Source organism: Terrapene carolina, unplaced genomic scaffold (assembly GCF_002925995.2).
Source record: "Terrapene carolina triunguis isolate 2854851 unplaced genomic scaffold, T_m_triunguis-2.0 Scaffold433, whole genome shotgun sequence".
In the NCBI taxonomy this organism is placed as follows: domain Eukaryota; kingdom Metazoa; phylum Chordata; order Testudines; family Emydidae; genus Terrapene; species Terrapene triunguis.
Genome location: NW_020664784.1, coordinates 294,816 through 309,466, shown reverse-complemented (window position 1 = coordinate 309,466; position 14,651 = coordinate 294,816). Strand labels below are relative to the sequence as shown.

Genomic DNA, 14,651 nt, shown 5'->3' with positions numbered 1-14,651 from the left:
GGGAGGGAGGCGGCAGGCTGGATACCGGGGTAGATGGGCCCGGGGAGGGAGGCGGCAGGCTGGATACCGGGGTAGATGGGCCCGGGGAGGGAGGCGGGATACCGGGGTAGATGGGCCTGAGGGGAGGCGGGATACCGGGGTAGATGGACCTGGCGGGAGGCGGGATACCGGGGTAGATGGGTCCGGGGAGGGAGGCGGCAGGCTGGATACCGGGGTAGATGGGCCCGGGGAGGGAGGCGGGATACCGGGGTAGATGGGCCTGAGGGGAGGCGGGATACCGGGGTAGATGGACCTGGCGGGAGGCTGGATACCGGGGTAGATGGGTCCGGGGGGAGGCGGGAGGCTGGATACCAGGGTAGATGGGCCCGGGGAGGGAGGCGGCAGCCTGGATACCGGGGTAGATGGGCCCGGGGAGGGAGGCGGCAGCCTGGATACCGGGGCAGATGGGATACGGGGGCAGATGGGCCCACCTTTCCCTCCCCCCAGGTCCATGCCATCCCGCTGCGCTCCTCCTGGGTGATGACCTGCGCCTACGCCCCATCGGGGAACTACGTGGCCTGCGGGGGCCTGGACAACATCTGCTCCATCTACAGCCTGAAAACCCGGGAGGGGAACGTGCGCGTGAGCCGGGAGCTGCCGGGCCACACGGGTGAGCGCCCGCCTCGGGACAGGGGGCTGGTGGGTGCAGCGGGGGGGGGCGTAGCCTGGACACCTGGGTTTTCTCCCCAGACCCCAGCTAATCAGCATCGTGCCGTCCCCCTGTCCCCCCGACCAGGTTACCTGTCCTGCTGCCGCTTCCTCGATGACAATCAGATCATCACCAGCTCCGGGGACACCACCTGGTGAGCCCCCCCCCCACACCTAGGGGCCCTGCGCTCTGGGATCTGCTCCCCAGAAACACATGGGGGGCAGGGAAGGGTGGGGCCAGTATGGGAGGCCAGCAGGGTTGTGGGCTGGTGGGTGGGACTAGCAGGGAGGGCCCTTGGGGTGGGGGCAGGGCTAGTGTGCAGGGCCAGCGGGGTGGAGGTGGGCAGAGCAGGGGTGTGGCTGGGGGCGGAGCCAGGAGCAGGGGCTACAGGGCAGAGCCAGTGGGCGGGAAAGGGGCAGAGGTGGGGGGGGCCCAGCAGGTGGGGCCCAGGGGGGAGCGAGCAGGGGTGGGACAGGGGGGTGGAGCCAGAGGGCAGTGCTGGTGGTGGAGCCATCAGGTGGGGCGGCTGGGGGTGGAGCCGGAGGGCGGGTGTGGGCCTGGGGGGTGGAATTGGTGGGCAGGGGCAGAGCCAGTGGGCAGGGTGGGCTGAAGGATGGAGCCAGCGGACAGGGGTGGGGTTGGTGGGCGGGGCCGGGGGCAGAGCCAGTGGGTGTCCCAGCCTCTCCCCCCCCAGCGCGCTGTGGGACATTGAGACGGGGCAGCAGACGACAACATTCGGGGGCCACAGCGGGGACGTGATGAGCCTCTCTCTGGCCCCCGACGCCCGGAGCTTCGTGTCCGGCGCCTGCGACGCCTCCATCAAGCTGTGGGACGTGCGGGACAGTATGTGCCGGCAGACGTTCACCGGGCACGAGTCGGACATCAACGCCGTGTGTGTGAGTGCCCCGGGACCCCCCAGTCTCCCTCACCCACACACAGACGTTCACCGGGCACGAGTCAGACATCAATGCCGTGTGTGTGTGTGTGTTGCGGGATGCCCCTGGGACCTCCCGAAATCCCCCTGGACCCCCAACCCCCCTCACAAACACAGATGTTCACTGGGCACGAGTCAGACATCAACACCGTGTATGTGTGTGCCCGGACCCCTGGGACCCCCAATCCCCCTCACAAAACCCCCTCACCCACACACAGACCTTAACCAGGCATGAGTTGGACATCAATGCCCCCCCCGGACCCCCAATATCCCCTTGACTTTCCCTGGGAAGAAGTAAGTTTGTGTGTGTGTGTGTGTGTGTGTGTGTGTGACCCCTGCCCCCCCCCAACCTCCCCGTATGCCCCGAGCTTCACATAACCCACCCTCAGTGCCCCTCATGGGGCACAGCCAACCCCCCCCACAGCAACCTGACCCACAACTTAGAAATCCCACCAATCTCGGGGGAGGGGCTAGGGGCCAGGACTCCTGGGTTCTCTCCCTGGCTCTGGGAGGGGAGTGGGGCTGGTGGGTTAGAGCAGGGAGGGGCCGAGAGCCCGGACGCCTGGGTTCCCTGACGCCCTCCTCCCTGCCCAGTTCTTCCCCAACGGGAACGCCTTCACCACGGGCTCGGACGACGCCACGTGCCGGCTCTTCGACCTACGCGCCGACCAGGAGCTCATGATGTATTCGCACGACAACATCATCTGCGGCATCACCTCGGTGGCGTTCTCCAAGAGCGGGCGCCTCCTGCTGGCCGGCTACGACGACTTCAACTGCAACATCTGGGACGCCATGAAGGGCGACCGCGCAGGTCAGCCCGGACGCCTGGGTTCTCTCCCCGGCTCGGGGAGGGGAGTGGGGGCTGGTGGGTTAGACCGGGGGGGCTGGGAGCCAGGACTCCTGGGTTCTCTCCCCGGCTCGGGGAGTGGGGGCTGGTGGGTTAGACCGGGGGGGGCTGGGAGCCAGGATGCCTGGGTTCTCTCAGGCTGAACTCACCCCCGTCTCCTCCCGCAGGGGTCCTGGCCGGCCATGACAACCGCGTGAGCTGCCTGGGGGTGACGGACGACGGGATGGCCGTAGCCACCGGCTCCTGGGACAGCTTCCTGAAAATCTGGAACTAGCCCCCTTCTGCCCCACACCCTGGAGGACGTGGCTGCTGCTGGCCCCACCCACAGCAGGGAGGGGGCGTGGCTTTAGCCCCTCTTTGGCCCCCCCCCATTTAATTTCTTCAAATTATTTTTGTTTTTCTTCTCCTGATTGAAAAGAAGGAAAAATAGCCTGCTGAGGGGGGTGGGGGGCCTGTGCCCAGCAGTGACCTTTGACCTGGGGTGGGGCATGAGGTGATTGACAGCTGGGGCAGGGTCCTGTCTACTCTAGTACAGGGGAGGGAGGGTTACACCCCAATTTTCCTGCCCCCAGTACTCCCTCCCCAAGGCTCTCTTGGGGAGGAGTGGCTAATTGGCCCCACCCACTGTGTGGCTCCTCCTCCAGGAGGGGGGGTGCTTCCCAGGCTCCCGTTACCCCTCCCACATGCCTGAGTGGGGCTGGGGGGAGATCAGGTTAGTTGGGGGGCCCCTGAGGGGAGGTGGGATACCAGGGTAGATGGGCCCCTGACTCTGAGGCAAAGGAGGTGCAAAGCCAGACATGGGGGGGCTCCTGGCCTGCCCCCTCCCTCCCCGCCCCCCCCCAGGGGCTTGTCTCCCACCCCGTCGGGGGTCGTCCTGCTCGCCAGGGGGTGGTGGGGGGGGGCTGTTTCTTCGCTGGGGTGTTTGTAACTGGCTCCCGGCACTGCGTCAAACCATAAACGACCAAAACCAACAACCTGCCTCCCTGTTGTTAGGGGGGGGGGGGGGGGGGGGTGGTTAGAGCAGAAGGGGCTGGGAGTCAGGACTCCTGGGTTCTCTCCCCTGCTCTGGGAAGCGAGTGGGGGTGCTGGGAGTCAGGACTCCTGGGTCCTCTCCCTGTCTTGGGGGGAGAACAACTATGGGGTTAAAGGCCCCTAGTCACCGGGTGCCCCCTCCCTGAAAGGGGTGGGTGATGTAACTCACAACACCCCTCCCTCTTTGTAACTGTTTAAGGGGAGCCCCCCCCCCATGGGAGGTCCCTGCCCCTCCCCCCTGGGAAATTATTTTATTATGGGGTGGGGTTGCCAGGAGTCCAGTCAGTACAGCAGACTGGACACTCCATGTCCAGTTGGCTGCAGTAACTGGCCTCTGCCCCTGGGGGGCGAGCCGAGCCGCAGCACCACATGGAGGAGCCGCTTCCAGACCCGGGGTGCCCCCACTGGGGGGGGGGGGAAACGAGGGCAGCAGCCCAGCCCCGCCCCCCCCCCCCCCCCCCCCCCCCACACACACACCAGAGATCCACAAGCATCTGGATTTATGGGGGGGGGTCACCTCCCCCACAGCCCAGCCTCTTGGCACTGGGGAAAGAACCCAGGAGTCCGGGTCGCCAGTGCCTGGTGTCCTTGGCCAGCTCAGGGGGTGAGACCCCAGGTGTACGGCTAGTGGGGGGGTAGGGAACGAACCCAGGCGTCCTGACTTCAGCCTTCCCCCAACCACACACACACCCAGGTAAGTCCAGCTGCTCCCCTGCGGCCAAAGCACATTCAGGGATCGGCGGGTGGGGTGGGGTGGCTGCTCTGTGCCCCCTAAGTCCTTGGTGCCAGGGGGGTGAGGGGGGTTATATTGCAGTACCCCCACCCACCAGAGACCAGCAGAAACTCCCAGCATGGGGGTGGGGAAGGGAGGCAGCCAGGGGCTGGGGAAAGCCCCCCAACCTCCTACTACTACTTCACAAAGGAGGCAGATGTTGTGGCAGCCCGCTTTAGCACCTGGGGAAACTGAGACAGGCCCCCCCCCCCTTTCCTGCTGTGGGGGGGAATACCGGCACGGTTGGTGCGGTGTAAACAGATTCCACAGAGATGTTCATGCCACCACTGGGGAGGGCCAGGCAGCCCCATGCTTAGGGTGGTGGGTCCCCCTCACTCCACCCACTGGGCACCTGCCTTGTTTGTGGGGGGTTTAAACACCCCCCCCCCCCCGGAAACCGGCGGAGAGACGGCAGGACAAAGAGACCGGCTCTCGCTGCGGCGGGGGCAGGAAATATCTACAAACTTTAATTCCACGAGGGCGAGAGACGCGTACACACAAAAAATGGGGGGGGGGGATCCTCGCCCTGGCTTGACCCCGCCGGGCGGCATGAGAAAGCGCCCATGTCCGGCGCGGGACACGCGTTGGCACGGGCTGGGGCCGCCCCCGTGGCGGGTGGAAAGCCTCCGAGTCCAGTTCGTTATTGCTAGATAGAAACCCCACGTCCGGCCCGGCGGCTAGCCGGCCACCGGACTAATACTGCCCCGGCCGCAGGGTCTGTTTCCCTTTTCTTCGGAAGGGCATGGGAGGGGGGAAAACAACCAATACGAAGATAAGGCAAATTTTGCAGGAAACGCCCCCGCGGTGGATAATAAACGTCCATCCGGTGGCTGGGCTCCACCGTGGGCCAGAGGAGACTTTGGTTCGGCCCGGCCCCCTGTAGAGTCCGATCGCTCCGGGGGGGGCTGGGTGTAAACGCCCCCCCCCCCGCCCCAGTTGATAGCGGGGGGGCGGGGGAGAGAAGCGAACCGGGGAGACAGCCCTTAGCTGGAAAGGTCTGAGCGCGACGAATCACCGAATACATTCTTGTGGCAAATTCAAACACGAACGGTGGCTCCTGGTCGCCCCCCACCTGAGCCCGGTCCAGGGGGGCAGCCCGGGATTGAGGTGAGCCAGCTGCTGCAGATCCCAGGGCGCCGGATTGTCCCCCGCTGCGCCAAGAATCCCAAGGGGGCGGGGGATCCGGGAAGCCGTCAGCTCATTGGTTCCCCCGGGAACCTCGCTGGCCCAAGACGCCGGACCCTCGCCCGTGGGTGGGGTTTCCATGACACAGCAAACGGGGGGGGGGGGGGGGGGTAAATCCTTCGGCAGCCTATTGCACGCTGACCGCGCGGAGGCCACTACAGGCCAATACTGACTGATGGGGGAGTGGGGTGAAAAACCAGATCAGGTCACATCCAAATCCTGTGTCCTTTGATCCATTGACCGGGCGAAGGGAGGGGAGACCCCCCTCTCCCCGCTAACACAGTAACCATGGAACCTCACAGTATGTGTTGTAGGGCCTACCAAAACCAAAGAGGTCCCTGACCCCAAAAAACAACCCCAACCTTCGACATACATCTTAAAAACAAAAGTCTTTGCCATTTGGTCGATTGAAAAATTCATAAACCACGAACATTTAAAAAACAAACGGAAACCCAACGGGTGGGGGGGGGTTAACCCCCAAAGCTGCACTGGTTTGAAAAAAAAAATACAACAATCAGGGGGAAAGGAAGAACACACTCAAGAAACTGTAGTTCGGCTATTCGGCATGACGCCTTCCACGCGGCGTTCACAGCGCAGTTCCTGGCTTGCCACAACCGGGGAAAAGCTTCGTGTCGTCTCGCGCGAAGGCCGGGAGAACTTTCTCCCCTCCCGCCCACTGATTTCCAACGGGATAACTTGCCGGGGGGGGAGGAAATAAAATAAAAACGTCTCCTCCTCGGGAAGATTTCGACTCGGAAAGGTACCCTGTGTAGTGGCTACCGTCCCGTGAGACACAACGCCCCAGAGACGGTCTGTAAACAAAGAAACAACAGATCCATACGCGCAATTAAAAAAAAAAAAATATTCAAGCCCAAATTTTTAAAAAACGAAAACGAACAAATGAACGACTTCTCCCTCCCCTCCAAAATCTGTACAGCTGTATCAGAGAGTGAAATCTCTCACCTCTGCGGGTGGGGATCGGTCACAGACAATTCAACTGGTTCTCGGTTTTTCAAAAATCTCTCTCGAGAGAGAGAGAGCGCGCGCGAGCGGAGCTTTATTGACGTGGGTCTCAGCCGCAGCCCGATCCGGGGTGCCGGGAGGGGCCGGCGGATTTCGTCTTTCCAATTCTTGTCCAAAGATACATTCATAAATGGGTGCGGGGCGGGGTCAAGCCCTCCCACCCGCCGCACGCACAAAAATGCTCCTCCATCCAAAAACAAAAACCAACCGCCCCCCACAAGGGCCATTGGGATGGGGGCGCACGTCTAACGGGGCGGGGGAAAGGCAAAATGAACGAGATGCCCAGAGAGCTTAAAATAAAAAAGGGGCCTCTCAACCCCCCCCCCCCCCCCCCAAAAAAAAACATGTGCACTAGAAATCATCTTCCTATCAGCTGGGCAGCGTAACAATTCACAGGAGGCTGGCTTCACGGGGCGGAGCTTGTGGGGGAAAATCCAGCCGGGGAGGCAGAGCTTGCAGAGGAAATCCAGCCAGGCAGGCGGAGCTTGTAGAAGAAATCCAGCCGGGGAGGCGGAGCTTGTTGCAGGGAGTTTGCAGGGCCTGGAAGCTTGCAGGAAGCCACCCGAGACATCTGATCAGCCTGTAACGAGGGAGCTCCAAGACGTCTGATCGGCCAGTAACGGAGAGCTCAGCCAGGGGACAGGAACTGGCAGGAAGCCAGGAGAGCTTTGCAGGTTAGAAGCTCTCCCTGAGCCAGGTGAGTAGCCGGAGCTTGTGGGAGCCGGCGGGAAGAGCGCCCGGCTCCGGCGACTGGAGTCAACCGCCGTGGTTAGCGTTACTCCTCCCAGGCCAGCTCCGTTGCAGCCGGGCACCACCAGGGAAGGGGAAGTCGGTTGTTTCACGGTTGTGCAACTTTCAAAAACAACAACAACAACAAAAAACCAACACGCAACGTCTCTCTTCCAAAAAGAGAAAAACAAACATGGCCTCTTGGCGAGAGCAAATCTCCCGTGCGGAGCTCTGTATCTAGCGATATTTACATCCGGCTCCGCCGCGCGAGGCAGAACCAGGCCAGCTCGCGGAAAGCGGGCCGGGCGATAAGTGCATTTCTTCAAGTTTTGCTATTTTTGTGTTTTTTTGTTTTTTTATGCAATCTTCTCTTTTCCCCTTCACGAATTTTCACGTCTCTCCTCGTCCCCGTGTGAAAATAACAGTGTTACCTAGAGCGATTTTTTTGTTTTTTTAAAGTTTCTTTATAAAAATTTCCTCCAGAATCACCAAAAAAAATCCTTTTTTTTTTTTTTTTTTTTAATCAGTTCTTTGTAAAAAGTCTTGATAAAGTGCATCAGCGGGTTGCATTTTAAGGTGCTTCATGTGTTGGAGAAAGAAGTGCTCACACATACTCCTCTTCCGAAGGCGGGTCGCCGGCGTCCCCTGATCCGAGCGCGCGCGCCGCCCTGCCCCCCCCGCCAGCCCTGGTGGCCCCCGCTCACCGGGGGGGGGCGCGGAGGAAAGGGGAGGGCCCAGCACGGCCGCCTCGTCCTTTCGCAGTGCACATTCAGGTAAGACTGAATCGGTTAAGAAGGCAGCAGAGTTCCTATTGCTACGAGACTTCAGTAGTCGTCAATGCTTTCCACCTCGCCGGCCGGGCCGTGCAGCGAATAGCCTGGGGGCAGAGCGGGGCACGAGGGGTTAATCGGCTACACAGCCCCCCCCCCCCCCCGCTCTGACCCACCAGCCCCCACGCCCCTCCCAGAGACGGGGAGAGAACCCAGGAGTCCTGGTTCCCAGCCCCCCCCCCGCTCTAACCCCCCAGCCCCCACTCCCCACCCAGCGCTGGGACACAACGCAGGAGTCCTGGCTCCCAGCCCCTGTTACCCTCCCGGCGCCAGAGAGAGAACCCAGGCGTCCGGGCCCCACCCTACCCAGGATGCTGGGGTCAGCGTGCAGCATGACCGGTCTCCTCTTGATCTTCACTGGCTGGCTGCCCTCGAAGGGTGGCTGTTTGGTGCCATGGTTGGCCAGGAACGGGGAGGGCAGGTTGCCAGAGCTGAGCCACGAGGCTTCCTGGTGGGAAGGGGGGAGGGATTAGTGTGGAGCCCTGCCCCTTGGCAAGCCCCGCCCCCCCAGGCGGTGAGGGGAGAGCGCCCCCTACCTGCTGCTGCTGGCGCTGCTGGCTGGCTTTCTGCTTGGCGCGCCGCTCCAGGAACTGCTTGGCAAACTCTTTGGCTTCCACTGTGTCGCCCAGGTAGGAGCGGATGAAGTCGTGAACGTCGTAGGGGGACTCCATCTCCTTCAGGAACGCCACCACCGTGGGGACTGCAGGGAGGTGAGGGGGGTCAAGGAGGGCCAGCCCCCTTCGCCCCCCGACCCCTCAAGCACCCACCCACCAACAAGGCCTGAGAGCTGCAGAAAACAGGCACGAAGAGGGGAAACCGAGGCACGAAGCGGGGAAACTGAGGAAGGAAACAAGAGCCGGGGACCGAGCCCAGGACTCCTGTGGTTCCCAGCCCCTGCCCCCCAGGGACGCACGGAAGCCAGGCGTCCGGGCGCAGGCGTACCGTCGAGGTTGCTGGAGCTGTTCAGGACGTGCAGCATCTGCTCACACCACTGTGTGAAGCCGTCCTGGGGCTTGTGGATCCCCTGCAGCAGTTTGAGCAGCTTCTCCTCCTCGTCCGTCTTCTTCCGGCTCTGCCGGCTCGGCCCCCCGTAGCTGTCCCTGTGCCGGGGCGGGGAAGGGAGAGTCAAAGAGAGCCACGGGCCCGGCCTGGTGCCCCTCACTCCCGACCCACAGCCCCTGCCAGCCCAGCCCCCACCCCAGCTCTGCCGGTGCCCCTCACTCCCGACCCGCAGCCCCTGCCAGCCCAGCCCTGCCCCTCCCCCAGCTCTGCCGGTGCCCCTCACTCCCGACCCGCAGCCCCTGCCCCCCACTCCCGCCCCGTGGGCTCACCCGAGGGAGGGGCTGCTGCGGCTGCTCTTCAGGCCCAGGCTCCTCAGGTTCTTGACGCCCTCGTCCCACTTCTCATGGCTGCTCCACAGCGGGCTGGAGTCGGCGCCCCACTGCGAGGGGCTGTTCATGCCGAGCCCCCCGTGCTGGGAAGGGAAAGCGCTGAGATGCGGCCACCTCTGGGGCAGGGCGGCTAGTTCCACAGGGGATGGCTCAGGGACACTACTCCTGGGTGGGGCGAGCACTGTGACCGGGGGGGGGGCGGGGGGGGGGGAGAAAGGGGTACTTCCCCAGATGATGGGGGTTTGGGGGCCAGGGTGGGGGGGAGGGGCAGAGCAGGGGACCGGCCTGGCTGTGGGCAGGACACGGGAGATCATAGTGATGGGTGAAGGTTGGGAGCCGGGCCAGGGGAGATCCTGGGGGCAGGACGTGACTGGGGGCGGGGCCACTCACCGCTCTCTGCTGCGCCCGCTGCTGCTTCTGCAGCTGCCGCTCGCTCTCCTGCAGCTCCAGCAGGGCCTTCATGCCCCCGGGGGGCTTGGCCAGCCCCCCCCCAGGGCGCCGCGCTCTGCGCCTGGCTCTGCTGCAGCAGCTTCAGCACCAGCTCCTGCTGCCGGCACTGCGGGGGGCAGGGGCGTTACTGGGGGACGGACGGCCCAGCCCCCCAGCCCAGGGACGTCACCCACACGACCCTCGGCTTCCCCCAGGACGACAAAGTGGGGATCTGTGGGCGCTGGGGGCGGGGCAATGGCCCCCCTCAGACAGCCAGGGTCTCCACCTTCCATGGGAGCCCCACAATCCCTCTGGAGAGCAGACCAGGGCCCCTAAAACACAGGGGTAAACTGACGCCCAGAGGCGCATTAAAGGAGAAAGAACCCAGGAGTCCTGGCTCCAAGCCCCCCCGATCTAACCCACCAGCCCCCACTCCCCTCCCAGCGCCAGGGAGAGAACCCAGGAGTCCTGACTCCCAGCCCCCTTGATCTAACCCACCAGCCCCCACTCCCCTCTCAGCGCCGGGGAGAGAACCCAGGAGTCCTGACTCCCAGCACACCCTGCTCTAACCCACCAGCCCCCACTCCCCTCCCAGCGCCGGGGAGAGAACCCAGGGCAGGGCAGGGGTGGGGGTCTCTGGATCTCCGGCCAGGGGTCCACGGGAGAAGGGGTCCGTGGAGGTCAGGGGGGCGTTGACCTGTTTCCGCCGATACAGCTCCTCCTCCTCGCGCCGCTTCTGCTCCTCCTGGCGCCGCTTCTCTTCGCGCCGCTTGCGTTCCTCCTCCTCCCTCTTAGCCCTGAGTTCCGCGTCGCGGCGCTCCTGGAGCTGCGGCACCGGGTGGGAGGCAGGGCGGGTGAGGGGAGGGCCCCAGGCTGCCAGAGAGCCCCCCCTCGCCACCCACCCAGCTGCCGGGGACTTGGGCAGTGCCGCGATCCCACGTAGCCCCTCTCCCGAACAGCGGCCAGGCCCCCTGCTGTAACCCACCAGCCCCACTCCCCTCCCAGTGCCGGGGAGAGAACCCAGGAGTCCTGGCTCCCAGCCCCCCCTGCTCTAACCCACCAGCCCCCACTTCCCTCCCAGAGACAGCGAGAGAACCCAGGAGTCCTGGCTCCCAGCCCCCCCGATCTAACCACCAGCCCCCCCACTGCCCTCCCAGAGCCGGGGAGAGAACCCAGGCACTTACTTTCTGTTGCAGTTGCAGTTGTTCTAAGATTGGACCCTGAGTTGAAGAATTAATTGGTATATCCCATAGACTGGCCTCACCGCCTACGGGAGAGACCGGAGCGTCAGGCCCGGCGCGGTGCCCCCCTCTGAACACCCCCGGAGCCGCCCCCCCCCCCCCCCCGCCCCCGCCCCCCCCCCCCCCCCTTACCTGCGGGCTGTGAGGCTGAGGTATGCGCGTCCCACAGGGACCCTGTGTCTGGCACGGACATGGATCGGTTCATCGCTGGGATCAGGTTCTGCTCCCCGGTTCTGCAAGGCAAGGGGGTCCCCCGCTCAGCGCCGCGCTCGCCCCCCACAGCGCCCCTGGGAGGAGAGAGCCGCAGCCACCCCCAGGGTGAGGCAGCTACCGGAGCCGGGGAGAGAACCCAGGAGTCCTGGCTCCCAGCACCCCCCGCTCTAACCCACCAGCCCCCGCTCCCCTCCCAGAGCCAGGGAGAGAACCCAGGAGTCCTGGCTCCCAGCCCCCCCTGCTCTAACCCACCAGCCCCCCTCCCCTCCCAGAGCCGGGGAGAGAACCCAGGAGTCCTGGCTCCCTGCCCCCCCCTGCTCCAACCACCAGCCCCCACTCCCCTCCCAGAGCCGGGGAGCGAACCCAGGCATCCGGGGCTGCCCCTCACCTGTTTGAGAACGCTCTCAATGAGGCTGGTCAGCAAGGGGCTGGTCTTGGCGTAGAATTTGTCATCGCCTGAGGTTCAGCGGAGGGGAGAGAAACCCATCAGGGTGGGGGTGGCGGGGGTCCAGTGGTGGAACCTCGATTGCCCCCCAATTTGGGGGGGCTGACATGCCCTTCCCCCATCCACTGAGGGCTGAGCCCCAAGCTCAGAGTGACCCCCTCCCATGGACCTTCATAGAGTTAGGTTTATAATAGAGGGGGGAAACTGAGGCAGACAGTGCCTCCTCTAACCCTACCAGCCCGCACTCCCCTCCCGGAGCCGGGGAGAGAACCCAGGTGTCCAGGCTCCCAGCCCCCCCTGCGCTAACCCACCAGCCCCCACTGCCCTCCCAGAGCCGGGAAGAGAACCCAGGTGTCCGGGCTCCCAGCCCCCCCTGCGCTAACCCACCAGCCCCCACTCCCCTCCCAGAGCCGGGGAGAGAACCCAGGTGTCCGGGCTCCCAGCCCCCCTGCGCTAACCCACCAGCCCCCACTCCCCTCCCACAGCCGGGAACAGAACCCAGGAGTGCGGGCTCCCAGTCACGTACCTAGCACAGCGTTGTCCAGACTGATGTAGGCCACGGCTTTGAGGTGCAGCATGCTGAGATATCCCTGGTCAGGACGGGAGGTTTGGGGGGAGGGGGGTAATTTGTGGGGGGTCCAAAGTAAGCAGCCCCCCAGCTCATCAGTGACTGTAGCTGCTATTCCCCACTCTTACCACCAGGGGGAGCCCAGAGCCTCCTGACAGCCAGGGAGAGAACCCAGGAGTCCTGGCTCCCAGCCCCCCCTGCTCTAACCCACCAGCCCCCACTCCCCTCCCAGAGACGGGGAGAGAACCCAGGAGTCCTGGCTCCCAGCCCCCCCTGCTCTAACCCCCCCTCATTCCCCTCCTAGAGCTCTTGGCTGCGGGAGGGGATGGGACTGGTGGGCCCCTGTAGGTAGAACCCCCTCCCCCCCACAGCCCCGCAGCGGGGACCCAGGCGTCCGGGTTACCTCTAGCCATTCAGTGGAGCCGACCTGGCCAAAGTCTTCCGCGTCCCAGCTAGCGAAGAGCAGGGTGCGGCGGAGCTGGAAGCCTGGGAAGGGAAATGGACGGATGTGGGATGGGGGGGGGCAGCTCCCACCCCCCTCCAGTCCCGAGAACCCAGGAGTCCTGAGGTCCCTGGGGAACTTTGATCTCACCCCTTTAAGGCGGCCATCTTTTTCGACAGGCTGATGAATATTCCCCTCTCTGCTCTTGGCGGGAGCGAGGTCCCCACCCAGTGGCCACTGAGGGAATGACAGGGGAGGGGTGTTCCAGGGAGGGACCGGCCCCGCCCCCTGCCACAGCTGGTGGCAGTCCCGCCCCCCTCAGCTAGCCCCGCCCCCTGCCCACCTGGTGGCAGCCCTGCCCCCTTACCGTTGCGCACCATGGCGGAGAAGGTCCGGGCTAACTCGAGCAGCAGGGCCGTGCCCACGCCCGAGCTGGCCGCCCCCGGGCCCAGAGAGTCCCGCTGAGCCCCGATGATCACGTAGTGATCTGTGGGGCGGGGGGGAGGAGTCAAGGTTAGGGGGAAAGGAGACCCCCCCCCCTCGACAGCCCCATCCGCCCATCCCACACGCCTCCCCTCCTAGTCCCCACAAAGCTCCCCCAGGCCCACACCCCCCACCTCTCTCTCTGCCCCACTGCCCCCACCCCATCCCCCCACCTCTCTGTGGCCCCCCATTCCCAGGCGCCCACCCCACTACAACCCACACACCCAACCCCCCAGCCCAGCCCCCTTCCTGTCCCCACCCCCACATCAATTCTCCCCCCTGCTCTCCACCCCACCCCACAGAGACACCCCCCTCTCACTCCGTCCCCTCTCCCAGCCTCACCCGGTTCAAATCGCCCCTCGATGCAGCCGAAGACGTTACTGATCATGGTCGGAGTCTTCACGTTGTTCACCTGGAGGTGCACCCGGACGCCTGGGTCCCCGGGCCCAAGGTGATACGGGATGTCTGCCAGGCGGCCCTTCCAGTCCCGTGGGGCGGCCAGCCCTGTCAGCTTACTGGCGGAGGGGAGAGGGGGTCAGACTCTCCCAGAGCCGGGGAGAGAACCCAGGAGTCCTGGCTCCCAGCCCCCCCGCTCTAGCCCACCAGCCCCCACTCCCCTCCCAGAACCGGGGAGAGAACCCAGGATTCCGGGCTCCCAGCCCCCCCCCGCTCCGACCCACCAGCCCCCACTCCCCTCCCAGAGCCGAGGAGAGAACCCAGGCGTCCTGGCTCCCCCACTTACCCGAGGAGGCGGGCGGCCGTGCTAGCGCTGATGGGGTGGGCTGGGATGCGGGGCAGCCCTGAGGACTGGATTGGGGGGAACTGGGTGTGGTTGAAGGAAGGGAAGCCGGGGGTGTAGGGGTCGCCGGTCCCCATGTGAACCTGTGGGGGGCAGAAACAGCGGGTGAGGGACGGAGGCCGGGCCTGCCCCATCTGCTCCCTGCCCCACTGAGCTCGATTCCTTTGCTTCCAGGTCGTGGAGAGAGACGGGGAAGACGCGCCCCCCAGGAACCGACCCCCCCACCCGCTGCAGAGCGCGCCCGGCTCCAGGTACGTCTGGAGATCTATCAGCTAGCCAGTTTTGAAGCCCTTTCGTTTGGTTGAAGCCCGGGTTAACGTTCGAGCTCACCGGGGCGGGACCGATTTGGACGTGGGCGGGAGTCCGAGGCCCGTGAACGGCGGCCCAGTCAGCTCGTTAGAGAGAGAGCTTGTTAGCGTGAAGGGATCCCTGTGGCGCAAACACCGGGACGGGCCTGAACTACGTGAAACACCCCTTCAATTCGTTATTAATTGGGGCCTGAATCAGTCGCTCCGTTAGCTTAACGGGGATCGATGTCCCAGGGCAAGCGGCCCCCCCATCCCCTCACCCACCACGTCCCATGCAGATCCCCCCTCGCCC

The 14,651-nt window shown here is 64.7% G+C and overlaps 2 protein-coding genes across 2 annotated transcripts; one reads left to right on the top strand and one right to left on the bottom strand.

Moving 5' to 3' along the window:
• Positions 1 to 450: 450 nt before the first annotated feature.
• LOC112125570 (guanine nucleotide-binding protein G(I)/G(S)/G(T) subunit beta-2) lies at positions 451 to 3,435 on the top strand. The gene is made up of 5 exons (XM_024223963.3): positions 451 to 649; positions 776 to 842; positions 1,383 to 1,584; positions 2,217 to 2,433; positions 2,637 to 3,435. Exons 1-5 carry the CDS (start codon positions 520 to 522, stop codon positions 2,741 to 2,743), a joined length of 723 nt encoding a protein of 240 aa, XP_024079731.1. The 5' UTR covers positions 451 to 519; the 3' UTR covers positions 2,744 to 3,435.
• A 3,369-nt stretch (positions 3,436 to 6,804) lies between these two features.
• LOC112120790 (GRB10-interacting GYF protein 1) lies at positions 6,805 to 14,446 on the bottom strand. The gene is given in 16 exon segments (XM_029913063.1): positions 6,805 to 8,087; positions 8,347 to 8,488; positions 8,577 to 8,740; positions 8,983 to 9,140; positions 9,372 to 9,514; positions 9,822 to 9,899; positions 9,901 to 9,987; positions 10,558 to 10,686; positions 11,045 to 11,127; positions 11,234 to 11,428; positions 11,678 to 11,770; positions 12,286 to 12,349; positions 12,731 to 12,813; positions 13,137 to 13,256; positions 13,595 to 13,767; positions 13,995 to 14,446. Coding segments are annotated over 16 exon segments (1,956 nt in total). The 5' UTR covers positions 14,186 to 14,446; the 3' UTR covers positions 6,805 to 8,034.
• Positions 14,447 to 14,651: the final 205 nt, after the last annotated feature.